The sequence below is a fragment of the Acomys russatus genome, chromosome 29 (assembly GCF_903995435.1).
Source record: "Acomys russatus chromosome 29, mAcoRus1.1, whole genome shotgun sequence".
NCBI classification, from domain to species: domain Eukaryota; kingdom Metazoa; phylum Chordata; class Mammalia; order Rodentia; family Muridae; genus Acomys; species Acomys russatus.
In genome coordinates this window covers 11,985,779-12,011,381 of record NC_067165.1, presented here as the reverse complement: position 1 = coordinate 12,011,381, position 25,603 = coordinate 11,985,779, and the positions used below count along the sequence as shown (strand labels likewise).

At 45.9% G+C, this 25,603-nt stretch overlaps 1 protein-coding gene across 1 annotated transcript; it reads left to right on the top strand.

The window, feature by feature from the left end:
* Positions 1-931: 931 nt before the first annotated feature.
* Positions 932-25,497, top strand: Rad54l (RAD54 like). The gene is made up of 18 exons (XM_051172200.1): positions 932-1,315; positions 1,397-1,483; positions 4,277-4,396; positions 12,561-12,621; positions 14,250-14,385; positions 14,810-14,879; positions 14,960-15,248; positions 15,663-15,787; positions 19,164-19,314; positions 20,170-20,296; positions 21,754-21,828; positions 21,973-22,103; positions 22,562-22,672; positions 22,845-22,968; positions 23,304-23,382; positions 23,679-23,858; positions 25,014-25,177; positions 25,270-25,497. The coding sequence occupies exons 1-18, from the start codon at positions 1,313-1,315 to the stop codon at positions 25,478-25,480; spliced, it is 2,244 nt and encodes a 747-aa protein (XP_051028157.1). The 5' UTR covers positions 932-1,312; the 3' UTR covers positions 25,481-25,497.
* The last annotated feature ends 106 nt before the right edge of the window (positions 25,498-25,603 follow it).

Sequence of the window (25,603 nt, the reverse complement as noted above, 5' to 3'; positions counted from 1 at the left end):
CACTTAATGGGAAATTAGTTTTGAGAGAATGCCTGATTCGAAAATCACTGCTCCGCCCCAGGAAAAGTAGCTCTATTTCAAGACATCTCAGACCAATCGGCTGTGCAGCACCAACTCCTCCGCTCATCTTTCGGCTGGCCACTAGTCTTGCCTGTCTCCAGCTCCGATTCCTGCTCTAGCTCTGTCATAGGAAAGATTAGAGCAGGGCTTGGTGGCGCACGCCTTTAATCCCAGCACTCGAGAGGCAGGTGGATTGCTGTGAGTTCAAGGCCAGCCTGGGCTACACAGAGAAACCCTGTCTTGAAAAAACAAAACAAAACCCCCCCCCCCCCAAAAAAAAACCACAAAAAACCCCAAAACCCAAAAAGTAAAGATACTTAGGACTCTAAGACTCCAAACCAAATTCCCAGAAATGTGCCGCCTTTCCTAATTTAGTCCAGGTAGCGACTCCGGAGCAGGCCACTTTGGCGCAAACCATCCATTTGGTTCACCTGCTTGGGTCAAATGCAGGAGCCAAGAAGAAGCACAGTCCTCCCACCTTGCCAGTCGCTGCCACCGGGCTAAGCCACGCCTCCTAGTGGTCGGCTGCGCCTTTAGGCGGAAATCCAAGACCTTTAGCGGGCGCAGACGTAGGCCCGCCCATTCCTTCAGGCAGAAGCATCGAGCGCCAAGTTCGCCGAACGCAGCCAATAGGGGAAAGTGGCGGCCGAGTGGCGGGAGGTTCCATTGATGCTGCCTGGAGGCTGTTAACGCGCGCTCTGGAAAGAGGAAGATTAGGGGAAAGATCGGAATCGTTCTTTGCCTCTCTTCAGCATCTTGTAAGATTCTCCTTCTCTCAGCCTGCATCTTTTACTGGTCCTGCCCGGATTCCTGCTTAACGACCTTGACCTCCCTCAGACTGAGGTTTGGCATCAGTCCCGCCCTGGTAAATTTCCATCATCCTAAGGATTCAGGCGCCTTGCCTTCGTTCTTAAGCTTCTACTTTTCTCGTCGCTAGTGATACCCTCAGGGAAGCAGCCTGGCATTCACTTTGCTTCTCTGCAACTTCATCTGCTTCCTCTCCCGCCTTAGATTTATACGTGGACTTGCGCTTTGGACATTTTGAGCCTGGAGTAACTGGCGCCCGACGTTCCCGGTTTGGATCCAAGCCTCATCTCCTGATTGCGTCCCCTCCGCGCATGCCAACTCTTGAGACGATCTTTTCAATGATATAGCAGCTCCGCTCTACAGCATCCCCTGGTCCTACCTTCTCTGTTTCTGAGTGTTTAACTTAGTTGATGGGCACTTGACATCTGATGCTTCTGGTCCCAGCATGGTAAGTGTGACCTTAAGCAGACTAAAGGGGCTTTTGCTGCAGGGATCTCTGCTGGTACTCACGTTCTATTTTCCCTTACAGAGGAGGAGCTTAGCTCCTAGCCAGTTGGCCAGGAGGAAACCAGAAGGCAGATCATCCGATGATGAAGACTGGCAGCCTGGGACAGTAGTGAGTGTTCAGGGGAATAGGGAAAATCGGGGTGCAGGGCTGTTTGAACAGGAAAAGATTCTGGGGTTGGTTTCTGGGGTTCATAGTCATCTTCAGAAACAGAAAGTGTGTTTCGTACATTTAGAAGCTTGTGTGTGTGTGTGTGTGTGTGTGTGTGTGTGTGTGTGTGTGTGACGGGGTCTCACGAGGTAGACGGTGGTGCTGTGGTCACAGGGATGCACTAGCACACCTGACACTTAAGCAAATTATTCATTCATTCATTCATTCTTATTTTTATTTTTTATTTTTTTTGGTTTTTCGAGCAGGGTTCCTCTGTGTAGGCTTGGCCGTCCTGGACTCACTTTTGTAGACCAGGCTGGCCTCGAACTCACAGGGATCCACCTGCCTCTGCCTCCCGAGTGCTGAGATTAAAGGTGTGCGCCTCCACGCCCAGCTCCATTCATTCATTTTTGAGGCAGGGTCTCTCTGTGTAGCCTTGGCTGCCCTGGAACTTGCTCTGTAGACCAGGCTGGCCTCGAACTCACAGAGATCTGCGTGCCTCTGCCTCCAGAGTGCTGGGATTAAAGGTGTTCACCACTACCACCACCAGGCTTAAGTAAAATTTTAATAAACACAATGTACCAGACATTGAATAAGATTAATAAAATTGTTGTCCTCCAGGTAGGTTCCCTAGAAACTAATGCATCCTCTGTTTTCTCCGTGGGAGGATTATATCGAAACTGAGGAGTAGGTTAGGTTGGGTCCCAGCTCTGCAAAAAGTGGTTGTGGTGGTACACACCTGTATTCTGTGCACTTCCCTAGACAACATGGTGTATTCAGGCCAGCCTGGGATACCTGAAACTCCCATTAAAAAAAAAAAAAGTTAGGAGTTTTGGCACATGGGAGCCATAGGGTTTCCTTGGTAGCCCTGGCTGCCCCTGGAACTTGATCTATAGATCAGGCTAGCCTCAGAACTTAGAGATCCACCTGCCACTGCCTCCCAAGTGCAGAGATTAAAGGTATTCACCATCATTCTGGGCTAGCATTGTTTTGTTTTCTTTTTCGAGACAGGGTTTCTCTGTGTAGCCTTGGCTGTCCTGGACTTGCTTTGGAGACCAGGTTGGCCTCAAACTCACGGTGACCCACCCGCCTCTACTTCTCGAGTGCTGGGATTAAAGGCGTGCGCCACCACTTCCCGGCAGGATAACACTTTTTAAAAAATAAAATAAGTAGATTTGGGGGGGGGAGGTTGAGACAGGAATTCCCTGTTATGTAGCTCTCTGGCTGGTTTGGAGTTCACTATGTAGACCAGACAGATCCAGCTGCCTATGCCAACTGAGCTCTGGGATTAATGGCATGTGGCACCTACCTGCCGTAGAAGGCACTTCTTTTTGTTAGGGCCTGTCTATGAGTAAAAGCACTTGAGAGGGCCTGATAAATGTTTCAGGTGTGCCCTATAGAATCATCATTGATGAAGATAGCTTGAAAAACTGGTACAAGTGTGTTTTTACCTGATGGCTTGACCTTCATTTTTTTTCGAGACAGGGTTTCTCTGTGTAGCCTTGGCCATCATGGACTCGCTTTGTAGACCAGGCTGGCCTCGAACTCACAGCGATCCGCCTGCCTCTGCCTCCCGAGTGCTGGGATTAAAGGCGTGTGCCACCACGCCCGGCTTGACCTTCATTTTTTAAAAAAATATTTTATTTAATTTTAATTTATGTGTGAAGGTGTCAGATCTTGGAGTCACAGACAGTTGTGAGCTGCCATGTAAGTGCTGGGAGTTGAACCCGGGTCCTTTGGAAGAGCAGGCAGTGCTCTTAACCACTGAGCCATGTCTCCAGCCCCCTTGGCCTTCATTTTTTTAAAACTTATTTTGGGGACAGTATGTATATGCCATGGCACTTAAGAGGAGAGTCAGTTACCTCCCTGTCCTATGTGGGTCTGGGAACCAAGCTCAGATTAGGCGTGGAGGCAAGTGTCCACACTGCTTAGCTGTTTCACAGCATCCCCCCTCTCCCTTGCCTTTTGAGACAGGGTCTCTCATAAAGCTCAGGCTGGCTTCAGATTCATGTTGTAGCTAACAGAGGCTTTAAAAGTGTGAGCTTCCTCTTTCTACCTTCAGAGTAAACCCGTGTGCCTGGCTTGGGTTGGGGCTCCTTAGCATTGTTTCTCCTAAAACTACTGGTTGTTTTTTTGTTTGTTTGGAGACAGGGTGGAAATTCCTAATCCAGGCTGGCCTCAAATTTACAGATCCACCTGCCTCCGCTGCCTGAGTGCTGAGATTGGAAGCATGTGCCACCACGCCCAGCGACGTTGTTTTCTGACTTGGTAGGTGAGGCTAGTAAGCATAGTGTCTTGGAGTTGCTGTGACAGTCATACATGATAATAAATGTTCAGACTTTCGTGTGGGGCCTGACAGTAAGTACCTTCATTTTGGTTGAGACAGGGTCTCATGTAGCCCAGGCTGGCCTCAAACTTGCTATGTAGCCAAGGATGGACTTGAACTCCTGATCCTCCTGCCTCCATCACCCAAATGCTGGGATTACAAGTGTACGGGGATTACATATCTTGCTGTTACTTTTTTTGGGGGGGCTGGGAGGGGTCGTGCCCCCTAGTACTAGCTTTCATATTTGCTAGATAAAAACTCAATGACTGAGTGCTATTACTAGCTTGCCTTAACATCTCAGGTACCTGGGACCATAGGTGCTCAGCACCATTCCTGGCTCTGATAGGAACTTTAAATGATGGCTGCCATTAGAGCGGTCTCTGGGGTCGTCCAAGTACTACAATATAGCTTTCCCATTTGCCTCCTAGACTCCCAAGAAACGAAAATCCAGCAATGAGACTCAGACCCAGCAGTGTTTCCTGTCTCCTTTCCGGAAACCTTTGACTCAGTTATTCAACCGGCCATCCTGTCTGGATAGCAGTCAACATGTAAGTCCTAAGAACAGCCGCTCCTGTTCTGTGTGTGTGTGTGTGCCCACTTATGCCACAGAGTCCTTCACTGCAGAGTGATGAGCTTGTCCATAGCTTCTGTGTGATCTGCTAGGAGGTCTGCTTGACTGTAGTCTTCCCTATGTACAAAACTATGTGGGTACCGGATCTTTTTTTTTTCAATTAATTTAAAAAAATTTTATTTTATTTTATTTTTTTTTTGAGACAGCGGTTCTCTGTGTATCCCTGGCTGTCCTAGAACTCACTCTGTAGACCAGGCTGCCCTCAAACTCAGAGATCTGCCAAGTGCTGGGAGTAAAGGTGTGTGCCACCACGCTCAGGGCTCCAGATCTAAAGTGGCTCAGATTCCTAAAGAAAGGAGAGTCAAGGAGGCAGTTTTGTAGCATTGATCAGACACTGCACATGACTTTTTGCTTCTTTGTTTGTTTTGCCTGAGGTACTTATTTGTTATATATAGGCCCAGGGTGGCCTTGAACTCTGTCAAAACCTTTCTGAGTGTTTTGCCTGCATGTATCATGTGTGTGCCTCGTGTCCACAGAGGCCGAATGAGGGCGTTAGATCTCCTGGAATTGGAGTTACTTTACAGGTGTTTGTGGTCTTTCCAACATTTGGGTGCTGGGTATTGAAACGAGGTCCTCTGTAAGAACAGCCAGTAGTTTAGCCCTGGCCATGAACTCTTAATCCTCCTTCCTCTATTTCTTGGCTGCTGGGTCACGGTGTGTGTGCCAACAGCCTGAGTGTTATAAAATAGCTTTCGTTGTTTTCTCTACTAGTCAGCTCATCACCAGGTCAGGGTCTTACTTTATCTTGTACAACTTTCTCCTCCTCCTCCTTCCTTCTTTTCTTCCTCATTCTCTTCCTCCTCCTCCTTTTTGTTTTTGTTGTTCTTGAAACAGGATTTCTTTGTGTAATAGCTCTGGCTGTCCTGGAACTCGCTCTGTAAACTATGCTGGCCTTGAACTCACAGAGATCCACCTGCCTTCCTCTCCTAAATGCTGGGGTTAAAGGGACACGCCACCACAGCCCAGCCTTTTTTCTTTCTTTCTTTTTTTTTTTGAAAAGACAAGCTCTCACAGTAGCACTGGCTGGTCTGGAACATGCTATGTAGACCAGGCTGGCACCGAAAGAGATTTAACTGCTCCTGCCTCAGCACCTGGGTTTTTTGATTTTTTGTTTTTAATTGTTGCACGTACATTTTTATCTTTCTGTTTGTGTGTGTGTGTGTGTGTGTGTTCGTGTGTGTGTGTGTGTGTGTGTGTGTGTGTGTGTATGGGCATGCATCCACACATGTGGAAAATGATAACTTCAGAGAGTTTATTTCTCTCATTTTATCATATGATTTCCAGGATTCCAGGGATTGAATATAGTTTAGTGGCAAGTTCCGACCAGCCCAAATTTTCTCATCAACCTTTTTTTATTTATTTTATTTTATTTTTTGGTTTTTCAAGACTTGAGACTTTTTGAGAAATGCTAGGAAGGAAAAGGGAAATACATAACTAAATTTAACCATTACTGTATTTAGTAAACATTGGCGAATAATTTTGTAGCTGGGTGTGGTGGTAGACACCTGGGAGGCACGGCCTGGCGGAACCTGTGAGTTTGAGGCCAGTGTGGATTAGGAAATTCCACCCTGGCTTGATTCTTTTTAGAATGAGTATTTTGCATCATAGTGGGTTCTTTGTCATGGTCTCAACCCCCTCCCCCACCTTCCTTCGTCTTCCTGGTCTCCCTTCCGCTCAGTCCTTTGTTACTGTTGTTTTGGATTTCTCTGTTGCAGTCCTGTCTGCCCAGGAACTCACTCTGTAGACCAGGCTGCCCTGAAACTCAGAGAGCTCCCCCTCCCTCTCCTGTGATGCATGCGTCACCACGCCCAACTCTAAATATAGGTCCTTTAACAAGCTCTGTACCAGTGGGTCTCAACCCGTGGGTCGCAAGTCCTTTTGGCAAATTTATCTCCAAAAATATTTATATTATAATTCATAACAGTAGCAAAATTACAGTTATGAGGTAGCTAGGAAAATAATTTTATGGTTGGAGGTCACCACAACATGGGAAATGTATTAAAGGGTCTCAGCATTAGGAAGGTTGAGAACCACTGCTCTATTACTGAGTTGTATCTTCAGCCTTTTTTTTTTTTTTCCACTTTGTGCTTTGAGATGGGATCTTACTAAGTTGCCCAGACTAGCCTAGAATTCTGTGCCACTAGCTGTCTCATGGCATAATTGTTACACATTTGTTAGGGATAACATACAAATTGCTATTTTCAACAAGCCACTCAGGAGTGGCACTCCTTTAATACTGGGTTTTTCAGAGGCAGAGGACAGGTGGATCTCTGCAAGTTCAAGGCTCGCCTGGCCTGCGTAGTGAGCTCCTTGTTTCAACAACTTGTGTTCTGGGAGTGCAAATCTATTGTGAGTGTCTCCGCAGTTTCTCATAGCAGACCAGATACCATGCAGGAAATTTGCTGGACTTGTGATATTGTTTAATCTCAAGGTGTCATAGTTTCAGGATTATGCTGAAGTTTCCTTGACTTCCAGTAGGGGCATGTGCCTGGTCAAGGATCTTTTGTAATCATTTATCTCCTGGGCTTTTTCCTGCTGGTGGGTACAGGCTTTTTTGTTTTTGGAGACAGAGTTTCTCTGTGTAGCCTTGGCTGTCCTGGTAGACCAGGCTGTCCTCGAACTCACAGCGATCCGCTTCCTCTGATTCAAGGTGTATACCACCTCGCCTGGCTGTTGGTATTTTGCTTTTTAGCAGTTCCTCTAGCATAATACCCTTTAATTCCATTGATTGACTAAGGCAGACTCCCATTGTGTAGCCCAGGCTTTTAATTCCTTTTAAAATAAGAAGGAAAAAAAAATATATTGTATTAGTATGTTTACCAGTGAAGGCATAGGAGTATTTTCTTGGCTTTTCTCTTTAAGACCTGTTCTGTCGTCCTTAATAAACACGTCTCTTTCTATCATGTACACACACACACACACATACACACACACACACACACATACACAGGCTCACACAACCCACTCACACACACCACACACACTTTTTTTTTTTTAAATGGAGAAAGAGACTTAAAGAGGCTGAATTGTCTAGGACTCATAAAAGCCTTCGGCTTGATTAGTTTGAAGGGCCTACACATATTTAATTTAGAGGCGATTGCAGATGTGTGTGTTTAGCCTAGGAGTATGGGATGAGTTAGAAAAACATTAGGTAAGCCAGGCGGTGGTGCTGCACACCTTTAATCCCTGCAGAGGCAGGCGGATCTCTGAGTTTGAAGGTCAGCCGAGTCTACAGAGTGAGTTCCAGGACAGCCCGGGCTACACAAAGAAACCCTGTCTCGGAAAAAGGCAAACGAAAACCAAAAATATACTAGGTAGTCTTTGTCACAGAGAATATTTGATATCTCAAAGTGTGTTGGATTATCAGGATGACTCTATAGTGTGAAGAGATTTGGGTGTAAGTCGTGGTCCATAAGGAACACTGACTTTTTAGGGCATTTAGGTGATTTAGGTGGAAACATCACTGGGCTGAGCATGAGATTCCTGAGAAGTGCAGTAGTGGGAGAGAGGTCAGAGCAGCATACCTGAGAGGAAAGAGTGGTTGGCTTTATTAAGATAAGAACGGAACTTGCCTGTTGGAATTAGAAGCATGCAGGCTATGGCCTTGTGCAGAGTCACATATGAAGAGTGGAAAACAGATTGGAGTGGGAGATAAGAATTCTTTCTAGAAGTTTCCCTGCAGAACAGGGGTAAATGATCAAAGGCATTTTGTTGTCCGTGTAGCTGAGTGCTGACCAGCCTGGTGAGAGAGAGCTAGTAGGGATGGAGTGGTTGAGGTGGAGAGATTGGGTGTAACTGACCCTGAGTCTGCTGAAATGAGAAACTGGTGTCTGTGGAGCATGTGCTGTCCTCCCATCAGAAGGAAAGGACATGGCAGAGCACTGTCTCCAAGCCAAATAGCCACCCACCATCATGATTATGTAAACTTGCAGTAGGGAGGGCTTGGAGACTGATGACATCCTCTCTAAAAAGGATGGGTTGGGTCACAGGATTCCAGCCACACCGTTGTCTGCGCTCTGGGAAGGCCCTACAGTATTTGGGCTAGGAAACAGTAAGTGACGAAGGCTCCAGCATCCATGCTGGGTGAGGATTTTCCAATGTTGTTGCTTTGGTGCCACCCATGCGTCTGCCAGTAACCAACCCTTCCTGTGTCCTATAAACCAAAGAAACCCATTGGTTTCCTAGGGTGAACCTTAGTGGAAGTGGTTGTTGTGAGAAGGAGGGGGAGGACATTGCTCCCAGGGAAGGAGTTCTCAAAATACATGGTATGAATTACCAGTAAATGGTAGAAGAGAATGAGGGCGTGCCTGTACCACATTTGGTATTGTTGACCAGATCGCCAGAGGCCTAGTCATGCCAAGCCCTGCTCCCCTATCCCAGCTGGGAATATAGTCAGACGTGTGAGCTGTTGGGGCTAGACTTGATAATGATGACAGGAGGGAGAAACTGGTCATGGAGGGAAGGGACCCCAAAGCTGTAGTTCCCTTCCCTGCCGGAGGCCAAAATGGCAGAGAAGTTCTGGTTCCTGTGCGCTGTGATCTCCCTGCACATCTGCCTAGAGGTGGTAGGTGACTCGTGACTGGACTGGAAGAGGCGTCTGGATTGACAAGTTTATCCCCTGTCCCTCGCCTTACCCCTGCTTCTGCCATAATTTATGGTTTTTCAAGACAGGGTTTTTCTCTGTAGCCTTGGCTGTTCTAGACTCTCTTTGTAGACCAGGCTGGCCTCGAACTCACAGTGATCCACCTGCCTCTGCCTCCCAAGTGCTGGGATTAAAGGTGTGCACCACCATTTTTTAAAAAAAGATGTATTTATTTATTACATATTCAGTATTCTGCCTGCATGTACATCTTCAGACCAGAAGAGTGCACCAGATCTCACTTGATAGATGGTTGTGAGCCACCATGTGGTTGCTGGGAATTGAACTCAACACCTTTGGAAGAACAGCCAGTGCTCTTAACCTCTGAACCATCTCTCCAGCCCTGCCACCTTTTTTTTTTTTTTTAAAGTAACAGATAGTAAAGCCATAATTTTTGTTTGTTTGTTTGTTTTGAGACAGGGTTTCTGTGTATCCTTGGCTATCCTATAACTCTGTACACCAGGCTAGGTCTCAAACTTAGAGAAATACACAGCCTCTGCCTGCCTCCTGAGTGTTGGGATTAAAGATGTGTGGTGCAGATTTTTTGTTGTTGTTAGTTTTTTTAAAAGATTATTTATTTTTATTGTATATGCAATTGGCTCATTTCCTGCACATATGTCTGTGGGAGGGTGTCAGATCTTGGAGTTACAGACAGTTCTGAGCCACCACGTGGGCTCTGGGAATTGAATCTGGGTCCCCTAAAAGAGCAGTCAGTGCTCTCAACTGCTGAGCCATCTTTCCAGCCCCTTGTTGTTAGTTTTATTGATGATTATCATTGCTGTTCTTAACTATAGCATTTATGCTAATTAAGAAGTCATGCTGGGTGGCCTGGAGGTGGTTGCGAAGGCCTTTACCTTTATTCCCAGCACTCAGGAGGCAGAGACAGGCGGATCGCTGTGAGTTCGAGGCCAGCCTGCTCTACAATGCCAGTCCAGGACAGCCAAGGCTACACCGAGAAACCCTGTCTCAAAAAAAACAAAAAGCAAAAAACAAAAAAGAACTCATGCTGGTAGGGGATATGTCTTTAATCCTAGCACTTGAGAGGCAGAGGCAGGCAGATGTCTTGAATTTGAGGCCAGCCTGATCTACATACAGAGTAGATTGAGTTCCAGGACAGCCAGGAACACACCTGTGTCAAGGGGGAAAAAAAAAAAAAAAAAAATCACAAATTTCGAGCCAGGCATGCTTGCATACACCTAAAATCCCAGCAGTCTAGAAGCTGATGGAAAAGGATTGCGAGTTTAGGGCCAAAGTGGATCTTTAGGCTAACCTCAAAGTAGTGAGAGTCACTGTTTCAAAAAATGCAAATAAGTGGGATATATCATTTGTCACATTATTTAGTGATGATGATGTTCACGTAACCATTTTTTTCATTAGACCACAAAAATACATTTTTCGATAAATACATTGAGCTTCTAGAAATTTATGGTCTATATATGCAAAGAAACAAGTTACAATATAAAGGTAAACATCTCACAAGAAGACAGGCTTGCCTTTGTCTCTGTTACATGACCTTTTGGTAGAAAGAAACTTTGTCGTTACTGCTTTTTCCTGTGATCTAGTTCCATTGTGGGCCCAATGTGGTCTATGCCTGGAATGCTAATGCTTGGGAGGTGCAAGAAGGAAGAGTGTTGTTTCCGGCCAGCCTGGGCTACTTCAGGCCAGCCTGGGCTACAGAGTGAGACCCTGTCTCAAGAAACTAAGTGGGTATAGGCCTTGCCACCAAGAGCTAGTGTGATCACAGGATCCATGTGGTGGAAGGGGAGTCCCTGCTTCTGTGCGTTGTCCCTACATAGCACACACAGAGAACCATAACTTTAGGGCGTCTGGTCTTGATTCCTCCTTGCTCTCTTGGGTCCTAGCTTTGGTATTGCCATGGTTTACAAGCTAGTGCAATTCCCTGAGTAATCCACGGGTCGTAAAGAGATAAAGAACAAACCTTATTGGGAGTTGACATTTAATTCTCCTGTCTCTTCTTCCTAACTGCTCCCCTTCTTCCCTCAGCTTTGCCTCTTGTTCCATTGAGCAGTCTTGATTTCAGGTTAGCCTACACTGGGCCTTCCTTTCTAGGGCCTGCAATGTTCCTTAACTTGTTGTTTCCTTGTCTTGGACCTTTCCACTGGCTTTGGGCTGATATACATGGCCATAAGTAAAAGGTTAAATAAGAGGTCACAAGTAGAGCCATAGAATCAGGAAAGTTCTTCATCTGTCATAGCTGTGTAGTGTGTGTGCATGTAGATGTGTGAGTGCAGGTGGCATGTGCTGGGGCACTTGTGGAAGTCAGGGGGCTACTTGTAGGAAGTTGTTCTCTCACTGGCTTTTGGGAGCTAACTTGGTGTGTTGAGTGTGCCAGTAAGTACCTTTGTTTACTTGTCTGTCTATTTGTGTGTGTGTGTGTGTGTGTGTGCGCGCGGACAGGAATGTGCGCTGTGTGTTGGGAGCCGTGAGAGGCCAGATGAAGGTGCTGGACCTCCTGAAGCTACAGTTATTGGCAGCTGTAAACCTTTCCAAACGGAACTTGAGTTCTGGAAAAGCAGGACGCACTCTTAACTGTTGAACTGTTTCTCCAGGCACCTTCCCCAGTTTTTGACTTAGTGTCTCATGTAGCCCAGGCTGGCCTCAATACCCACTGTTTGACCAGTGTCTCATGTAGCCCAGGCTGGCCTCAATACCCACTGTTTGACCAGTGTCTCATGTAGCCCAGGCTGGCCTCAATACCCACTGTGATCTTGAGCTTCTTTCTGATCCTCCTGCCTCTACCTCTCAAATTCTGGGTAACAGGTAATGAGCTACCACACTTGGCTTCATTCTCTTTTTGGGACAAGGTCTTACCCAGGCTGGCGTCAGTCTCAGTGCTCTCTGTGGCTGGCCTCCTTCGTACTGGGATTATAGGTTTGTATCACCTGCTTGTCTTGCAGAACAGCAGCTTGTGGGCCTCATAGGCTCTTAGTGAGGATTAAATCCTGATAGGAAGCCAGTAGCACATGCTTATTATCACAGTACTCAGGAAGCTGAGGCAGGAGGATTGAAAGTTTGAGGCCAGCCTGGCTGAGGTACATAGTTAAAACTGTCTTATCTTCTTAGCCCTGCTCCCCGCCCCCCAAATTGTGACATGCTGAAAGAGACTTAGCTCTTATTAGCCATCATTGCTATTTCTCTCTGTTAATATTTGACTGATGTTACTGTTTATATTATTTCTAATCTGTGGGCTGTTTAATTTTCAAGAAAGCTGAATGGATTTGTGAAAATTAAACATTTGGTAGAAATGATAGAGCAACAAATTTATTTGGGGCTGGGAGTTACCTTGGTATTAGAGTCATAAGTCACCGGTACACATAAAATAAAAAAACCTTAAAAACTTGAAATGGAACATATATGACCATTGGTCTGTAATATAACATCTTCAACAGGCTTCAATTCCTGTTTCCCTTTTTCTTTTTAGGAAGCATTTATTCGAAGCATTTTGTCAAAGCCTTTCAAGGTCCCCATTCCAAATTATCAAGGTAAAAATGGAGACTTTATGGGTTTTCTTATTTGGTTAGTTGTTTAAGTTTACTTTGTGTTTTGGTTGTGACAGAGTCTCACTGTGTAGCTATGGATGGCCTGGAACTTAGTTTGTAGAGTTGCTGACTGGCTTTGAACTTACAGTGATCTGCCTCTGTCTCCTAAATGCTATGCCTGGCAGTTTAAATTATTTTTAATAATGTGTGTGTGTCTGTGTAAATATGCCGTGTGTATGTGTGTGTGTGTGTGTGTTGTTGTTGTTGTTGTTATAATGCAAGAAAATCCCAATCTTTCAATTTTACCAATGAAGACTCAGGAGCCAGATGTTGGGGTGAAAACTGCCTAGCTCAGAGAGGCAGGGAAAGCACCAGCTGTTCTTCTATTCAGCTGACGTCCCAGAAGGAAAAGGCCTTCCTACTCAGCTCACCGAACAGCCCAGGAGCAAAAAGGCCTGTAGCTCACCCAACAGCCCAGGAGCAAAAAGGCCTGTAGCTCACCCAACAGCCCAGGAGGAAAAGCCAAGAGCTAAAAACCCAAAGAGCCGAAGAGCTTGGAAGATCTCAAGACTTCAAGAGTTCCTCCTCCTCCTCCTCCATGATGTCTTAAATACCCTTTAACTCAAAGTCCCTCATTTCTACTCAATCCTTCTCAGCTGGCTTCTTGCTTTGCCACCTGACCTAGCAATAATTTTATTAAATCCTATGTACAGAAAGCTCTTGGATTAAAGATGTGACTGAGCCACAAATAGGGTTTTGTCTACCTGAGGATGTCAGAAGCCTTGGATCCCTGAAGCTGGACTTAAGAGGCAGCTGTGACTGTCTGACGTGGGAACCACACCCAGCACACCCAGTGCATGCCTGTAACATCTCCAGCATCTGTTTGTTTTGACTCAGGCTTTTGTTGTAAAACCTAGAGTGGCCTTAGTCACGGCAATTCTCCTGCCTCAGTATTCTAAGTGACAGTATTACAAGTGTGCACCATCATGCCTGGCATGTCATTTCCACTTTTCTGAGTTATTTGTGTCAATGAGCCTGAATAGATTAAAGACTTAAATGCTAGGCTGGCAATTAAAGATGCCAACCCATTGGTGGATGTGTTGATGTGATCTTCCTGAGGCCTGGGTGAAGGCCATACTGCATTTGGTGACGACTGCCAAGACTGATAGCCTCATCTTCTTAGTCGGCCTTCTCAGAAAGCTTGTGGCGGACCTGGTGGCTGGTAGTCCTAGCCTTCATCAGTTCAAGCGTGTTCAGTGTTAGGTCCTTTATAAGGCTGATTGACATTGCATTGTGCCTACACTGGGACTGGAGAGGTAAGTGGACAGCCCTCAAGGTCTCATATCTGAAAGGCCTCTCTTGAGTTTCATGCTTTGCTACAGTTGACTTGAGAGGAACTCGATAAAGCCCTCAGAAGTTTGTAGTGGAATGTGAGAAATAAAATAGGAAAAAGCTTGAGGGTTGAAGAGAATGGCCAGCTAGAAATATCTAGATGGTTTGAAAGGGTTCTGGGAGAGGAGGTGATGGTATTCGTATGCAGAAAAGTTACATGAAGGATGGGTGTTTGAGTGGGGCCTGCTGGAGGGCCTGAATATAGAGGCCTAGCTCACAGGTTGGTTGCTGATTTCTAGGTCCTCTGGGCTCTCGCGCATTGGGCCTGAAAAGGGCTGGTGTTCGTCGTGCCCTCCATGACCCTCTGGAAGAAGGCGCCTTGATTCTGTATGAGCCTCCCCCACTGAGTGCCCATGACCAGCTGAAGCTTGACAAGTATGCACGTTGCTATGTTTTGAGTGGCTCTGGGCCGCTGTAAGTGGGCCTGCCTGGGAGGAGGAAGGGTGTTTGCTGTGGTTCCCGCCCCGCCTGTGGGGTTGGCATAGGGTGTCAGCTGTCATGACAACTGCACTACACTGAGAGCACGTGCTTGGGAAGGAGGAGGATGGTTGTGTTCAGGTTGTAGGGCTTCCTCCCTACCTTCTGCCATGCTTGTTGGGAGGGAAGTGATGAGGGGAGGACAGGAGTCTCACCCTTCCTGAGCTTTCTGGCTCCTAGGGCAGATCTCGCTGTAGTTTATCACCAGATGGAGGAGTGCTCTCTGGGGCCTTTGGGTCATCAGGGTACCACTTCCTGAGGGTTGACCTTCCCTTGAGTCTGATCAATGTGTATTTTTTTTTTCCTGCTGTATTTTTTCCAGGGACAAACTCCCTGTGCACGTGGTTGTTGATCCCATTCTCAGTAAGGTGTTGCGGCCTCATCAGAGAGAGGTGACCGAGGGTCAGAGTCAGGGGGTGTGGGCCGCGGGCTAAGGGGGTGCCAACGTGGACTGAATGGTGCTGTTCTTCAGGGAGTGAAGTTCCTCTGGGAGTGTGTCACCAGCCGTCGAATCCCTGGAAGCCATGGCTGCATCATGGCTGATGAGATGGGCCTGGGAAAGACACTACAGTGCATCACATTGATGTGGACACTTTTACGGCAGAGCCCGGAGTGCAAGCCAGAAATTGAGAAAGCAGTGGTCGTGTCACCATCCAGCCTGGTGAAGAACTGGTACAACGAAGTTGGGAAATGGCTTGGAGGGAGGATCCAGCCTCTGGCCATCGATGGAGGCTCTAAGGATGAGATAGACAGAAAACTGGGTATGGCGCTTTAACAAACAGGATATACTCTTCCACCCAGTTTTTTTTTTTTTTTTTTTTTTTAACCTGTGTGTTCACCTGTGGGCAGCATTGATGGCAATGTGGGGACAAGTGGGGAGATTGCCATTGAAAAGCAACTGTGCCGGGTATGGTGGCGCACGCCTTTAACCCCAGCACTCGGGAGGCAGAGGCAGGTGGGTCGCTGTGAGTTCGAGGCCAGCCTGGTCTACAAAGTGAGTCCAGGACAGCCAAGGCTACATAGAGAAACCCTGTCTTGAAAAACTAAAAAGAAGAGAAAAAAAGAAAAAAAAAAACAACTGAAATACAGACAGTTCTTTCTCAGTGATGTGAAACAGCTATCAGTCTATTTTTCTCTAAGATGTCCCGATTTGTGCTGACGCCTTTCTGTTGTAGAAGGATTCATGAGCCAGCGTGGAGCTAGAGTGCCTTCTCCCATTCTCATCATTTCCTACGAGACTTTCCGCCTTCATGTTGGAGTCCTTAAAAAAGGAAATGTTGGACTGGTCATATGTGACGAGGTACTTATTAACTCTTTGTAGTCTGGGTGGTAGAAGATCAGGATGTCAGTCTTCTCTAACCATTACTGTCCCAGGACTCCACTGGTCATTGGGGAATGCTAGGAACAGAGAATGCCGCACTGGAGGGGACAAGTGAGTGGGAGAGCCAATGACACCCGTTTTCCAAAAGAGGGAGGCATGGAACAGTGCATAGAATTGAGGAGAGCTGAGTATGGTGGCACATACTTTAATTCCAGGACGCGGGAGGCAAAGACAGGTGGGTCTCTGAGTTTGTGGCTTGGTCTACTAAAGTGAGTTCTAGGCCAGCTTCACAATGAGACCCCTCTGTCAAATAAACAAAACTCAGAAGAGAGTTTAGGTACTGTGGGCCACTTGGCATTTTCCCCTCCAAATAGTAATCATAGACCAAAGAAGGTTGGGAGGGATTTAGGTGTATAGTGAGACCCAGCACAATGTTCAAGGGAATGGGTTTTAGAATTACTAGAAACCTTTATTTAGCTCCTGGCTCTGCCATTTGACAGTAGCGTGGCCTTATACCTACGTCACTTCACCACCTGAGCTGCTGTTTCTGCATCAGGGAAATAGAGTGATTGTACCTGCTTTGCAGGAGTATTGTGAGCGTTCAGTGAATTGATTGGGGAAGCTCCTACCCAGTGCCTAGTATCTCCTAAGCCTTGGTTAAGCTGGTTTTTATTCTAGGCTAGGAGTGTTTGGATGACTAAAGAAGGAAATGGCACGAGCCTATAATTCTAGAAACTCAGAAGCCTAATCAAGAGTTCCTGCCAGGGTTCGGGCGGTGGTGGGGCCTTTAATCCCAGCACTCGGGAGGCAGAAGCAGGCTGATCACTGTGAATTCAAGGCCAGCCTGGTCTACAAAGTGATAATAGGCTAAGCCTCTGAAACCCCCAATTAAATACTTTCTTTTATAAGAGTTATATTTGGTTTCTTTTCTTTTCACACCACTAGAATAGTGACTAAGACACTGATTTTTTTTTTTTAAGATTTATTTATTTATTTATTTTATGTATGTATACAAGTGCATTCTATCTGCATGTACACCTGCAGGCCAGAAGAGGGCATCAGATCACTTTATAGATGGTTGTGAGCTACCATGTGGTTGCCGGGAACTGAACTCAGGACCTCTGGAAGAGCAGAGAGTGCTCTTAACCACTGAGCCATCTCTCCAGCCCTCTCCTCCCCAAGATACTGATCTTTTCTTTTCTTTTCTTTTTTTTTTTTTTTTTTTTTGGTTTTTCGAGACAAGGTTTCTCTGTGTAGCCTTGGCCATCCTGGACTCACTTTGTAGACCAGGCTGGCCTCGAACTCACAGCGATCCGCCTGCCTCTGCCTCCCGAGTGCTGGGATTAAAGGCATGCACCCCCCCAGCGGAACCCCTAATTGTTGATGTGTAGCTGGTGTTTGCTACTTTGTGGGTTCCTTTCATTCTTCCACCTTCTCTACTCCTTCACTCCTTCCCTTTTAACCCCCCTAACACTAGATAGGAGAGGGGAAAGGAAAGGGGACAACATTATTGGGAGGCTACTTCCTGCTGATTATGGGTATCGAGTTCCCTGGGGCAAGTTTGATCTTTGCCATCAGGATATGGAATTTCTTTTTCTCATTTCTTTGCACATGATTGACTATTTGACAAACAGCAACCAACAGCATCCAACCACTAACCAGCCACCTACATATGGAGCTCTAGCATTTATATATCCTCTAAAAAGTCTCCAAAATTCTAAATGTTACATTCACAGAAACAACTGCAGCTGGGAAAAATCACTCCCCTGCTAAAGCACAAGGCAAATCATAGTCAGCTGCTGTGAAGCAACCTCACATCCTCATACCCAGGATTAAAATGAAAACATATTCCCGTAATATTTCTGTGTTTTTTTAAAGAAACCAAAATTACATAATTCTCCTTATATCTGTGCCCATTAAAAGTTAAAATTTTATGTTAAATTTTTTATTAGGTGAAGCTTAATTTATTATTTTTAAAGAGTTGTTGTTGTTATTATTATTATTATTAGTTTTTTCAAGACAGGGTTTCTCTGTGTAGCCTGGGCTGTCCTAGACTTGCTTTATAGACCAGGCTGGCCTCAAATTCACAGCAATCCGCCTGCCTTTGCCTTCCGAGTGCTAGGATTAAAGGGGTGCACCATCACGCCGGCTTAGCTCTGTTAATTTGTATAATGTGATTTTTGGGTGACTGCCTCTCTGAAAGAATTTGATTTCCATTTGTTGTTTGTATTAAGAGGGAGTCAGAGAAGAGTCTTTGTTTAATATCATTGTCAAAGGAAGGCTGTATAGGGGCTGGAGAGATGGCTCAGAGGTTAAGAGCACTGACTGCTCTTCCAGAGGTCCTGAGTTCAATTCCCAGCAACCACATGGTGGCTCACAACCATCTATAATGAGATCTGGTACCTTCTTCTGACACACAGGCAAAACAGTGTATACATAATTAATAAATAAGTCTTTAAAAAAAAGGAAGGCTGAATAGAACAAGTTCATTCTTTCACTGGTGGTTGAGGTTTGTTTTTGGGGTGAGTGGTGGGTGTGTGTGTGTGTCTGTGTGTGTCTGTGTTTCTCAGCATGGCACCGAGAGGAAGCTGTGTTTCGAAAGGCAAGACAGTTGGCCTGATCTCCGCCAAATGGTTCTTAGAAAGAGTACTTTTCTTTCTTTCTTTTTTAAGATTTTATTTATTTATTTTATGTATATGAGTGCTCTATCTGCATGTACACCTGTCCACCGGAAGGCTTTAGAGGGTATAGGTGGTTGTGAGCCACCATGTGGTTGCTGGGAATTGAACTCAGGTCCTCTGGAAGCGCAGACGGTGCTCTTAACCGCTGAGCCATCTCTCCAGCCCGAAAGAGTACTTTTCTATCTTCTTGAAAATAAATGGCTTCAAGAGAAGTTACTGGATGGCTGCAAAGAAGCCAGGTTAGAGAAGAGCTGTAGGGAAGCTCTTCGGTATGTTAGTTGTGTGGATTCTGCCTGAAGGTAGGGTACCCCTGAGATTTCAAGGCCTCTAAACGCGCTGGCTTGGTTGGACTGCCAGGGAGGGGTGGGTCTCCCTGAAAGCATGGGTCTGTAGCATGGCCTCATGGACTATGAAAGATTGGTGGGTCGTGGTTTGGACATGGAGGAATGCAAGGAACAGAGGGAGTCCTTGCTTTTTGAATGTTAGGTTGGTCTACCTTGTGAGGCTAATACTTCTTTCCAAGCCAGTAGGTGAAGAACCTTACTCTGGCCTGCCTGGTGCCTGCAACATCAGGACCTATAATGGTTTTGACTCTGTCTGTATGCTTTGTTATCATTTACTTTTATCATTTAAGAATATGAAATCATCCTAAGTAAGAATTAATTATCTTGCAGGGCCACAGGCTTAAGAACTCTGAGAACCAGACTTACCAGGCCCTGGACAGCTTGAATACCAGCCGGCGGGTGCTCATCTCCGGGACCCCCATCCAAAATGACTTGCTTGAATATTTTAGCTTGGTTCACTTTGTTAATTCAGGCATTTTGGGTAAGGAATTTTGCCTGTTTTGTCCTTAGAGTGTAACTCGAGATAAGGAGAGCAAGGAGACGTTCCCAGTTAGATGTGGATCACTAGACACTGGTCAGAGAGTAGCCAAGCTGACGCCTGTCACCCCAGCACCTGGGAGATGGAGGCAGAGGGGCCAAGGAGTTCAAGACATTCTCAGCTACGTAGGGAGTTTGAAGTCAGTCTGGGCTACATTAGACTTTTCCTCAAAAAATAAGGGGATGGGAGGGAAAGCTTTTGGGTGGCTTTTGAGTGTGGAGCAATCAAGAAGGCCTACTTGGGCCATTTGTCTTCTGTAGTGGCAGTGTTGGCTATGTAGAGGATGGCTAAGACTATGTGTGATATATGTTAATGTGAGTATAGCCATGTGAATGCCTGGGTATAGGTCTCTTTGATTGCTCTCTACCTTACGGTTTTTGTTGTTGTTTGTTTGTTTTGTTTTTGGTTTTTCAAGACAGGGTTTCTCTGTGTAGCCTTGGCTGGTCTTGACTCACTTTGTAGACCAGGCTGGCCTCGAACTCACAGTGATCCACCTGCCTCTGCCTTCCGGAGTGCTGGGATTAAAGGTGTGCGCCACCAGGCATGACTCCATGTCTTTATCTTATAGTTGAAATTTTAGTCCATTTACAATTACTGTTAAGTTTTTTTTCTTGGGGCATTAGCATCTAATTACATGTAGCCATTCAAGTCTTCACTGCTTTGCTATCTGACTCATTAAATAAAAATTGCCTATATTTTGTCCAGCTTTGTTCTCAGCAGGAAGGGTGACAAGAGGTCTGTCATTATTGGCAGTGAGAAAATCTTTCTACCCAATTCTATTGGTTTTCCTGTGTTTAGGAACTGCCTATGAATTCAAGAAGCATTTTGAGTTGCCAATTTTGAAGAGTCGAGATGCAGCTGCCAGTGAGGCAGACAGGCAGCTTGGGGAAGAGCGTTTGCGGGAGCTCATCAGTATTGTTAACAGGTAATAGCCTCAACTCTGGTGATCCAAATGGCCTTCCAAGACATCTGAGAGCTACCCAGATCTGTGGCCTTGGTCTGTCTGGAGCCTTTAAGGGCTGGTGTTTGAGGGATGGAGTGGGGTCTGTGCCGTGAATTGTTACTGAATATATAATGAAGGGTAAGTTCCACTTCTGGGTAGCCTTGCGGCCTGCTTTTGTTCTCTCAACCTGCTGAAGAAGCTCTTTTGTGGTGCTGTCAGCCTTCCTGAATGAGACACATCCTTGTTAGTGCTCCAGAAGATTCTTGACAGATGCTTTTAATTTAAAGCATCATGCTTCTAGGTATAGATTAGTTCTGCGGTGGGTTGGAGAGCTGAAGAGTCTTTGTGTGGCTACCAGGCCAAGAGTGCTTTTTTTTTCCCCAGTGGATTTCAAATCAACCAAGGCCATGTACATTCTGGACTCCTGTCATTGGCATGCACCCTTGATGGATTTCATTATGAGCCGGGCGTGGTGGCGCACGCCTTTAATCCCAGCACTCGGGAGGCAGAGGCAGGCGGATTGCTGTGAGTTCGAGGCCAGCCTGGTCTACAAAGTGAGTCCAGGACAGCCAGGGCTACACAGGGAAGTCCTGTCTCAGAAAACCAAAAAAAAACAAAAAAACAAAACAAAAAAAAAGAATTTCATTATGAATGTCCTGCCCTCCCATCTTGATGCCTACCTCTCCTACCAATTTTAGATGGTAGAGTGTTCCATGAAGCTACTGCTTCCCCTCCCGCCTCTTCCTTCTCTTTTTGAGCTAGTACCTCACGTCTATCAGACGATCTGCCAATGCTGGGACAGCAGGCATGTGCTATTATCACGCCTGACTAGGTAGGTGCTAAGAAGCTGACTCTCTATTCCTGGTCTGCCCAGGAGATGAGGGCTCAGTGACCTGTGCAAATGCAGATGGATGCCTCCTGGTAAAGACCTGTAGTGTAGAGGCTGGAGAGTTGACTTAGTGTTTAGAACACAGCTTGTTCTTGTAGAGGATTTCCAATACATACATGGTAGGATTTATAACTCCAGGAAATCTGGTGCCCTCTTCGCTCATCTGAAAGCACTAGGCATGAACATGGTGATAAACACAAGCAAGGAGAACAGTCATGCACATAAAATTAAAAAAAAAAAAGGCTCGGAAGTTTGTGAGCCTTTTTTGGACAGCTGCAAGATGAATAAAAGACCATAGCTTTCTTTTAAAGACCAGTCAACAAGCTAAAAGGAAGGAACAAAAGGAGATGTCAGTTTAAGCTAGGGAGTGTTAAAGGTGTTTGTTCCCACGATTGAGATGCTGAGATATCTAAGCAAATAAATCTCATATGAAGTGGTGAGTTGGGCATACTATAAAATAGAGTCTTGGTTCTTTAGGTAGGTGCTTTTATTCTAGTGCATAGCACATTAGTGCTGTCAGCCTCTTGTCGTCTTCTCTCATGCCCCCTAGGTGCCTGATCCGGAGAACATCGGATATTCTCTCTAAGTATCTGCCGGTGAAGATTGAGCAGGTGGTTTGTTGCAGGTAATGAACTCAGCTGAAAAGATGTACAGTGGGTGGGTACAAGCTTAGCTTTTTAGGCATGGCTGATTCTCAAGCTGTTGTGGGTAGTGGTAGCGGTGTGTGCTCCAGCTTTTCCTATTGAGCCACCTGCCTTTTTATTTTCAGGCTGACGCCCCTTCAAATTGAGCTATACAAGAGATTTCTGAGACAGGCTAAGCCTGAAGAAGAATTGCGTGAAGGCAGGATGAGCGTGTCCTCCCTGTCTTCGATCACCTCTCTAAAGAAGCTCTGTAACCGTGAGTGCACCCATGCCCGCTGTCTCCTGTGAGAGCCAACAAGAGACAGGAAGTTCCTGTGGGTAGGCTGGTGACCTTCACCACAATCTCTAGAGCCCTCCTAGAGGTCACATGCGGACTCTTCGCTGTCAGCTCTTCCTTTGGAAACTTTACATTGTCTTCTGCCCAGTCTGTGCTTGATGCTTGAGATGTGCTGGACTGGGTGTGTGAGTGCTGTGTGCACACATCCTCTTGTACAACATGAGGCAGAACTTAGTGAATGATGCTGTCCATCCAGGCTTCCAGATGATACTTGCTGCACCCTGTGGGACTTGGGAAGTAGACCCCACTAAGTCTAGTGTGAATCCTTAAATCAGTGCCAAAGCTCTAGAAGGTGAGCCCTGAAGTGGAAGAAGGTTCAGAAAAGCAAAGTCACTAGCCTTTAGGTATGGTTTTGTTTGGCTGATGATTTTTTTCAGATCCAGCTCTAATCTATGACAAGTGTGTGGCAGAGGAGGATGGCTTTGAGGGCACTTTGGATATCTTCCCACCTGGCTACAGCTCTAAAGCTGTAGAGCCACAGCTGTCAGGTAAGCCCTCCCTGTCAGTGGATGGTCTTCTTGGAGGAGGAACTGTAGGAGAACAGTAGGAAATTACCTCTGTGTTGGTTATCCTGTCTGAAAGCAGGGTATCAAGTGTGACAATTTGGGGCACTGGGATGACCAATTGTGAGTGAGGACTGACAGTAGTCACTCTTCCCAGGCAAGATGCTGGTCCTTGATTACATTCTGGCCATGACTCGAAGCCGCAGCAGTGACAAAGTCGTGCTGGTGTCTAATTATACTCAGACATTGGATCTCTTTGAGAAGCTCTGCCGGGCTCGAAGGTAGGGAAGAGTCTAATCGGGCTAGCAAAGGGATTTGTCTCCTTACTGCCACTCTAGGAAGACTAGGGTGTTCTGATTATTGGATGCGGCTCTATGAAGCACTGTCCTGAGGAATTCTCATTCCTTGTGGCTGTGATGGCAGTACTCCATTTCTACACAGGCTAATATCCTGGTCCTTCAAGTATTCCCACAGATCAGAATTCCTGCCCTTCTCTGTCCTCTTTGGGAAGCCTCAGGCTATGCCTGAGCAGCTTTAAGCAAGGTTAATCTTTCTTGGTAGCCATAGCTCCAAGGGATCCATCGTTCTTGGGTCTTGTCTTTGGATCTCTCTCCAGGTACTTGTATGTTCGCCTGGATGGCACAATGTCTATTAAGAAGCGAGCCAAGGTTGTGGAGCGCTTCAATACTCCATCGGTGAGTACACCAATGTAATAACGTAAGAATTAAGTGTTGGCAGAGAAGCTGTAAGGGGACTGTATTTCATTGTTTTATTTTTATGTTCTAGTGGGTGAGATAAGATGAAGCTGATCAGTGACTGGATTAGAAACTTGACTTTGTGGATTAGGAAATTGAATTGTAAGGTAGATCAACTTGTGGTCCTCAGTGTGAGTATAGAGTAGGAGACATGTTGGCTGAGCTGAGAAGGATCCTAGTTTAGGTCCAAGTGTGTTCACCCCACCTCCCTCCTTTCTTGTTTCTTTTCTTCCCAGAGCCCTGATTTTGTCTTCATGCTTAGCAGCAAAGCTGGGGGCTGTGGTCTTAATCTCATTGGTGCGAACCGGCTGGTCATGTTTGATCCTGACTGGAACCCAGCCAATGATGAACAAGCTATGGCCCGAGTCTGGCGTGATGGTCAAAAGAAGACCTGCTATATTTACCGACTGCTATCTGTAAGGATGGTGATGGTAATCAGAGTAGGGGTGGGTCATGAAACAAGACCATCTTAACTGTTTCCCAGTGTTTGACTCTTAGTCCTTCTGCCTTTATCTGGCTACACTATGTACCTAACCCTGAGTCCTTTATTCTTCCATTCTCCTTCGTCCCTTCTCTTTTCTCTCCGCCTTTCTTCCAGATGCTTCTTGCTATGGATGTACTGTACATACTTTTCTTAGGGCACTATTTTCTTTCATACTTTTGTATTCTCATACTCCTTGTCCAATTAGTCCAAGAAGGGGTAAATAATGCTCTCAAATATCCACTACAGATCATGCATACTGTTGTCTTTTGCTTACTGATGATTTTGGACATTTCTTTCCCAAATCTAGTGGCTGTGCTGTGAGGACCATGCAGTTTTCATATCTGTTAATCTCGGTTCTTCCTCATCTATTTACTTTTAGGGCCATACCATCCTTTTCTTTTTTCTTTTTCTTTCTTTCTTTCTTTTTTTTTTTTTTTGGTCAGCTCAAGAGGAATCTATTTTCTGCATTTTCTGGACTTCTCAACTCTTCTAACATTACTTTTATGGGATCTTCGGTACCATGTACAGATTCCTGTCATTGTATACAGTCTGTTTACAGACTGTATATTGAAGTGCTCTGTGACCTCAAGGATATAGGGATTATATTTCATTCTTTCTTGCATCTTATTACTAGGATATGACCTGATTTAAAATATTCAAAGGATATTGAATAAGAGGCTTGACACAGATAACCTGTTTACCCTAAGGGGATTTGGCCAGACCCTGACACCGTCTACTGGTGCAGAAAATACCCTGGATGAGAAAGAAGTACAATTAGTACCTTAGAAGAACCAGGAAAATGGATCTTAGCTGAGACAGATATTAGCACAGGGTTTGGGTTTTGTTTGTTTTGTTTTTTTGGTTTTTCAAGACAGGGTTTCTCTGTGTAGCCTTGGTTGGCCTCGAACTCGATCGAACTCACAGCGATCCACCTGCCTCTGCCTCCCGAGTACTGGGATTAAAGGCAAGGAAGGATTTGTGCTTTTCATTCATTGCCCTTTCTCAAGATGTCTTCAATCCTAGGTTTTCCTGCTCCCTCGGTTTATCTGCAGGGATGGCTGAGCCCTACATTTCATCCCATTCCTAGGCAGGAACAATTGAGGAGAAGATCTTTCAGCGGCAAAGCCACAAAAAGGCGCTGAGCAGCTGTGTGGTGGATGAGGAGCAGGACGTAGAACGGCACTTTTCTCTTGGTGAGCTGAAAGAGCTATTTACCCTGGATGAAGCCAGCCTGAGTGACACACATGACAGGTATGTGGAATGCCCTTGTCATAATCTCTGAGCTACCTGAACAGCACAGAAATAAGATCTGTAGTAACTAAAACTCTGTCCTCTGACCTTAGGCTACATTGCCGCCGTTGTGTAAACAGCCGCCAGGTCAGGCCGCCCCCTGATGGCTCTGACTGCACTTCAGACCTGGCTCAGTGGAACCACAGCACAGATAAACGGGGGCTCCAGGATGAGGTACTCCAGGCTGCCTGGGATGCATCATCGGCAGCCATTTCCTTCGTCTTCCACCAGCGTTCTCATGAGGAGCAGCGGGGCCTCCACTGATGCCCAGCTGGTCTGGATGTAGTGGTTAGGGGAAGGATACAGGGAAAGGGGTTCTCTGCCTCCTTCATGAGGCTCTGCTCAGTTGTGTTCTCTGGGAGAAAATCATCACGAAGGGCTCCATGA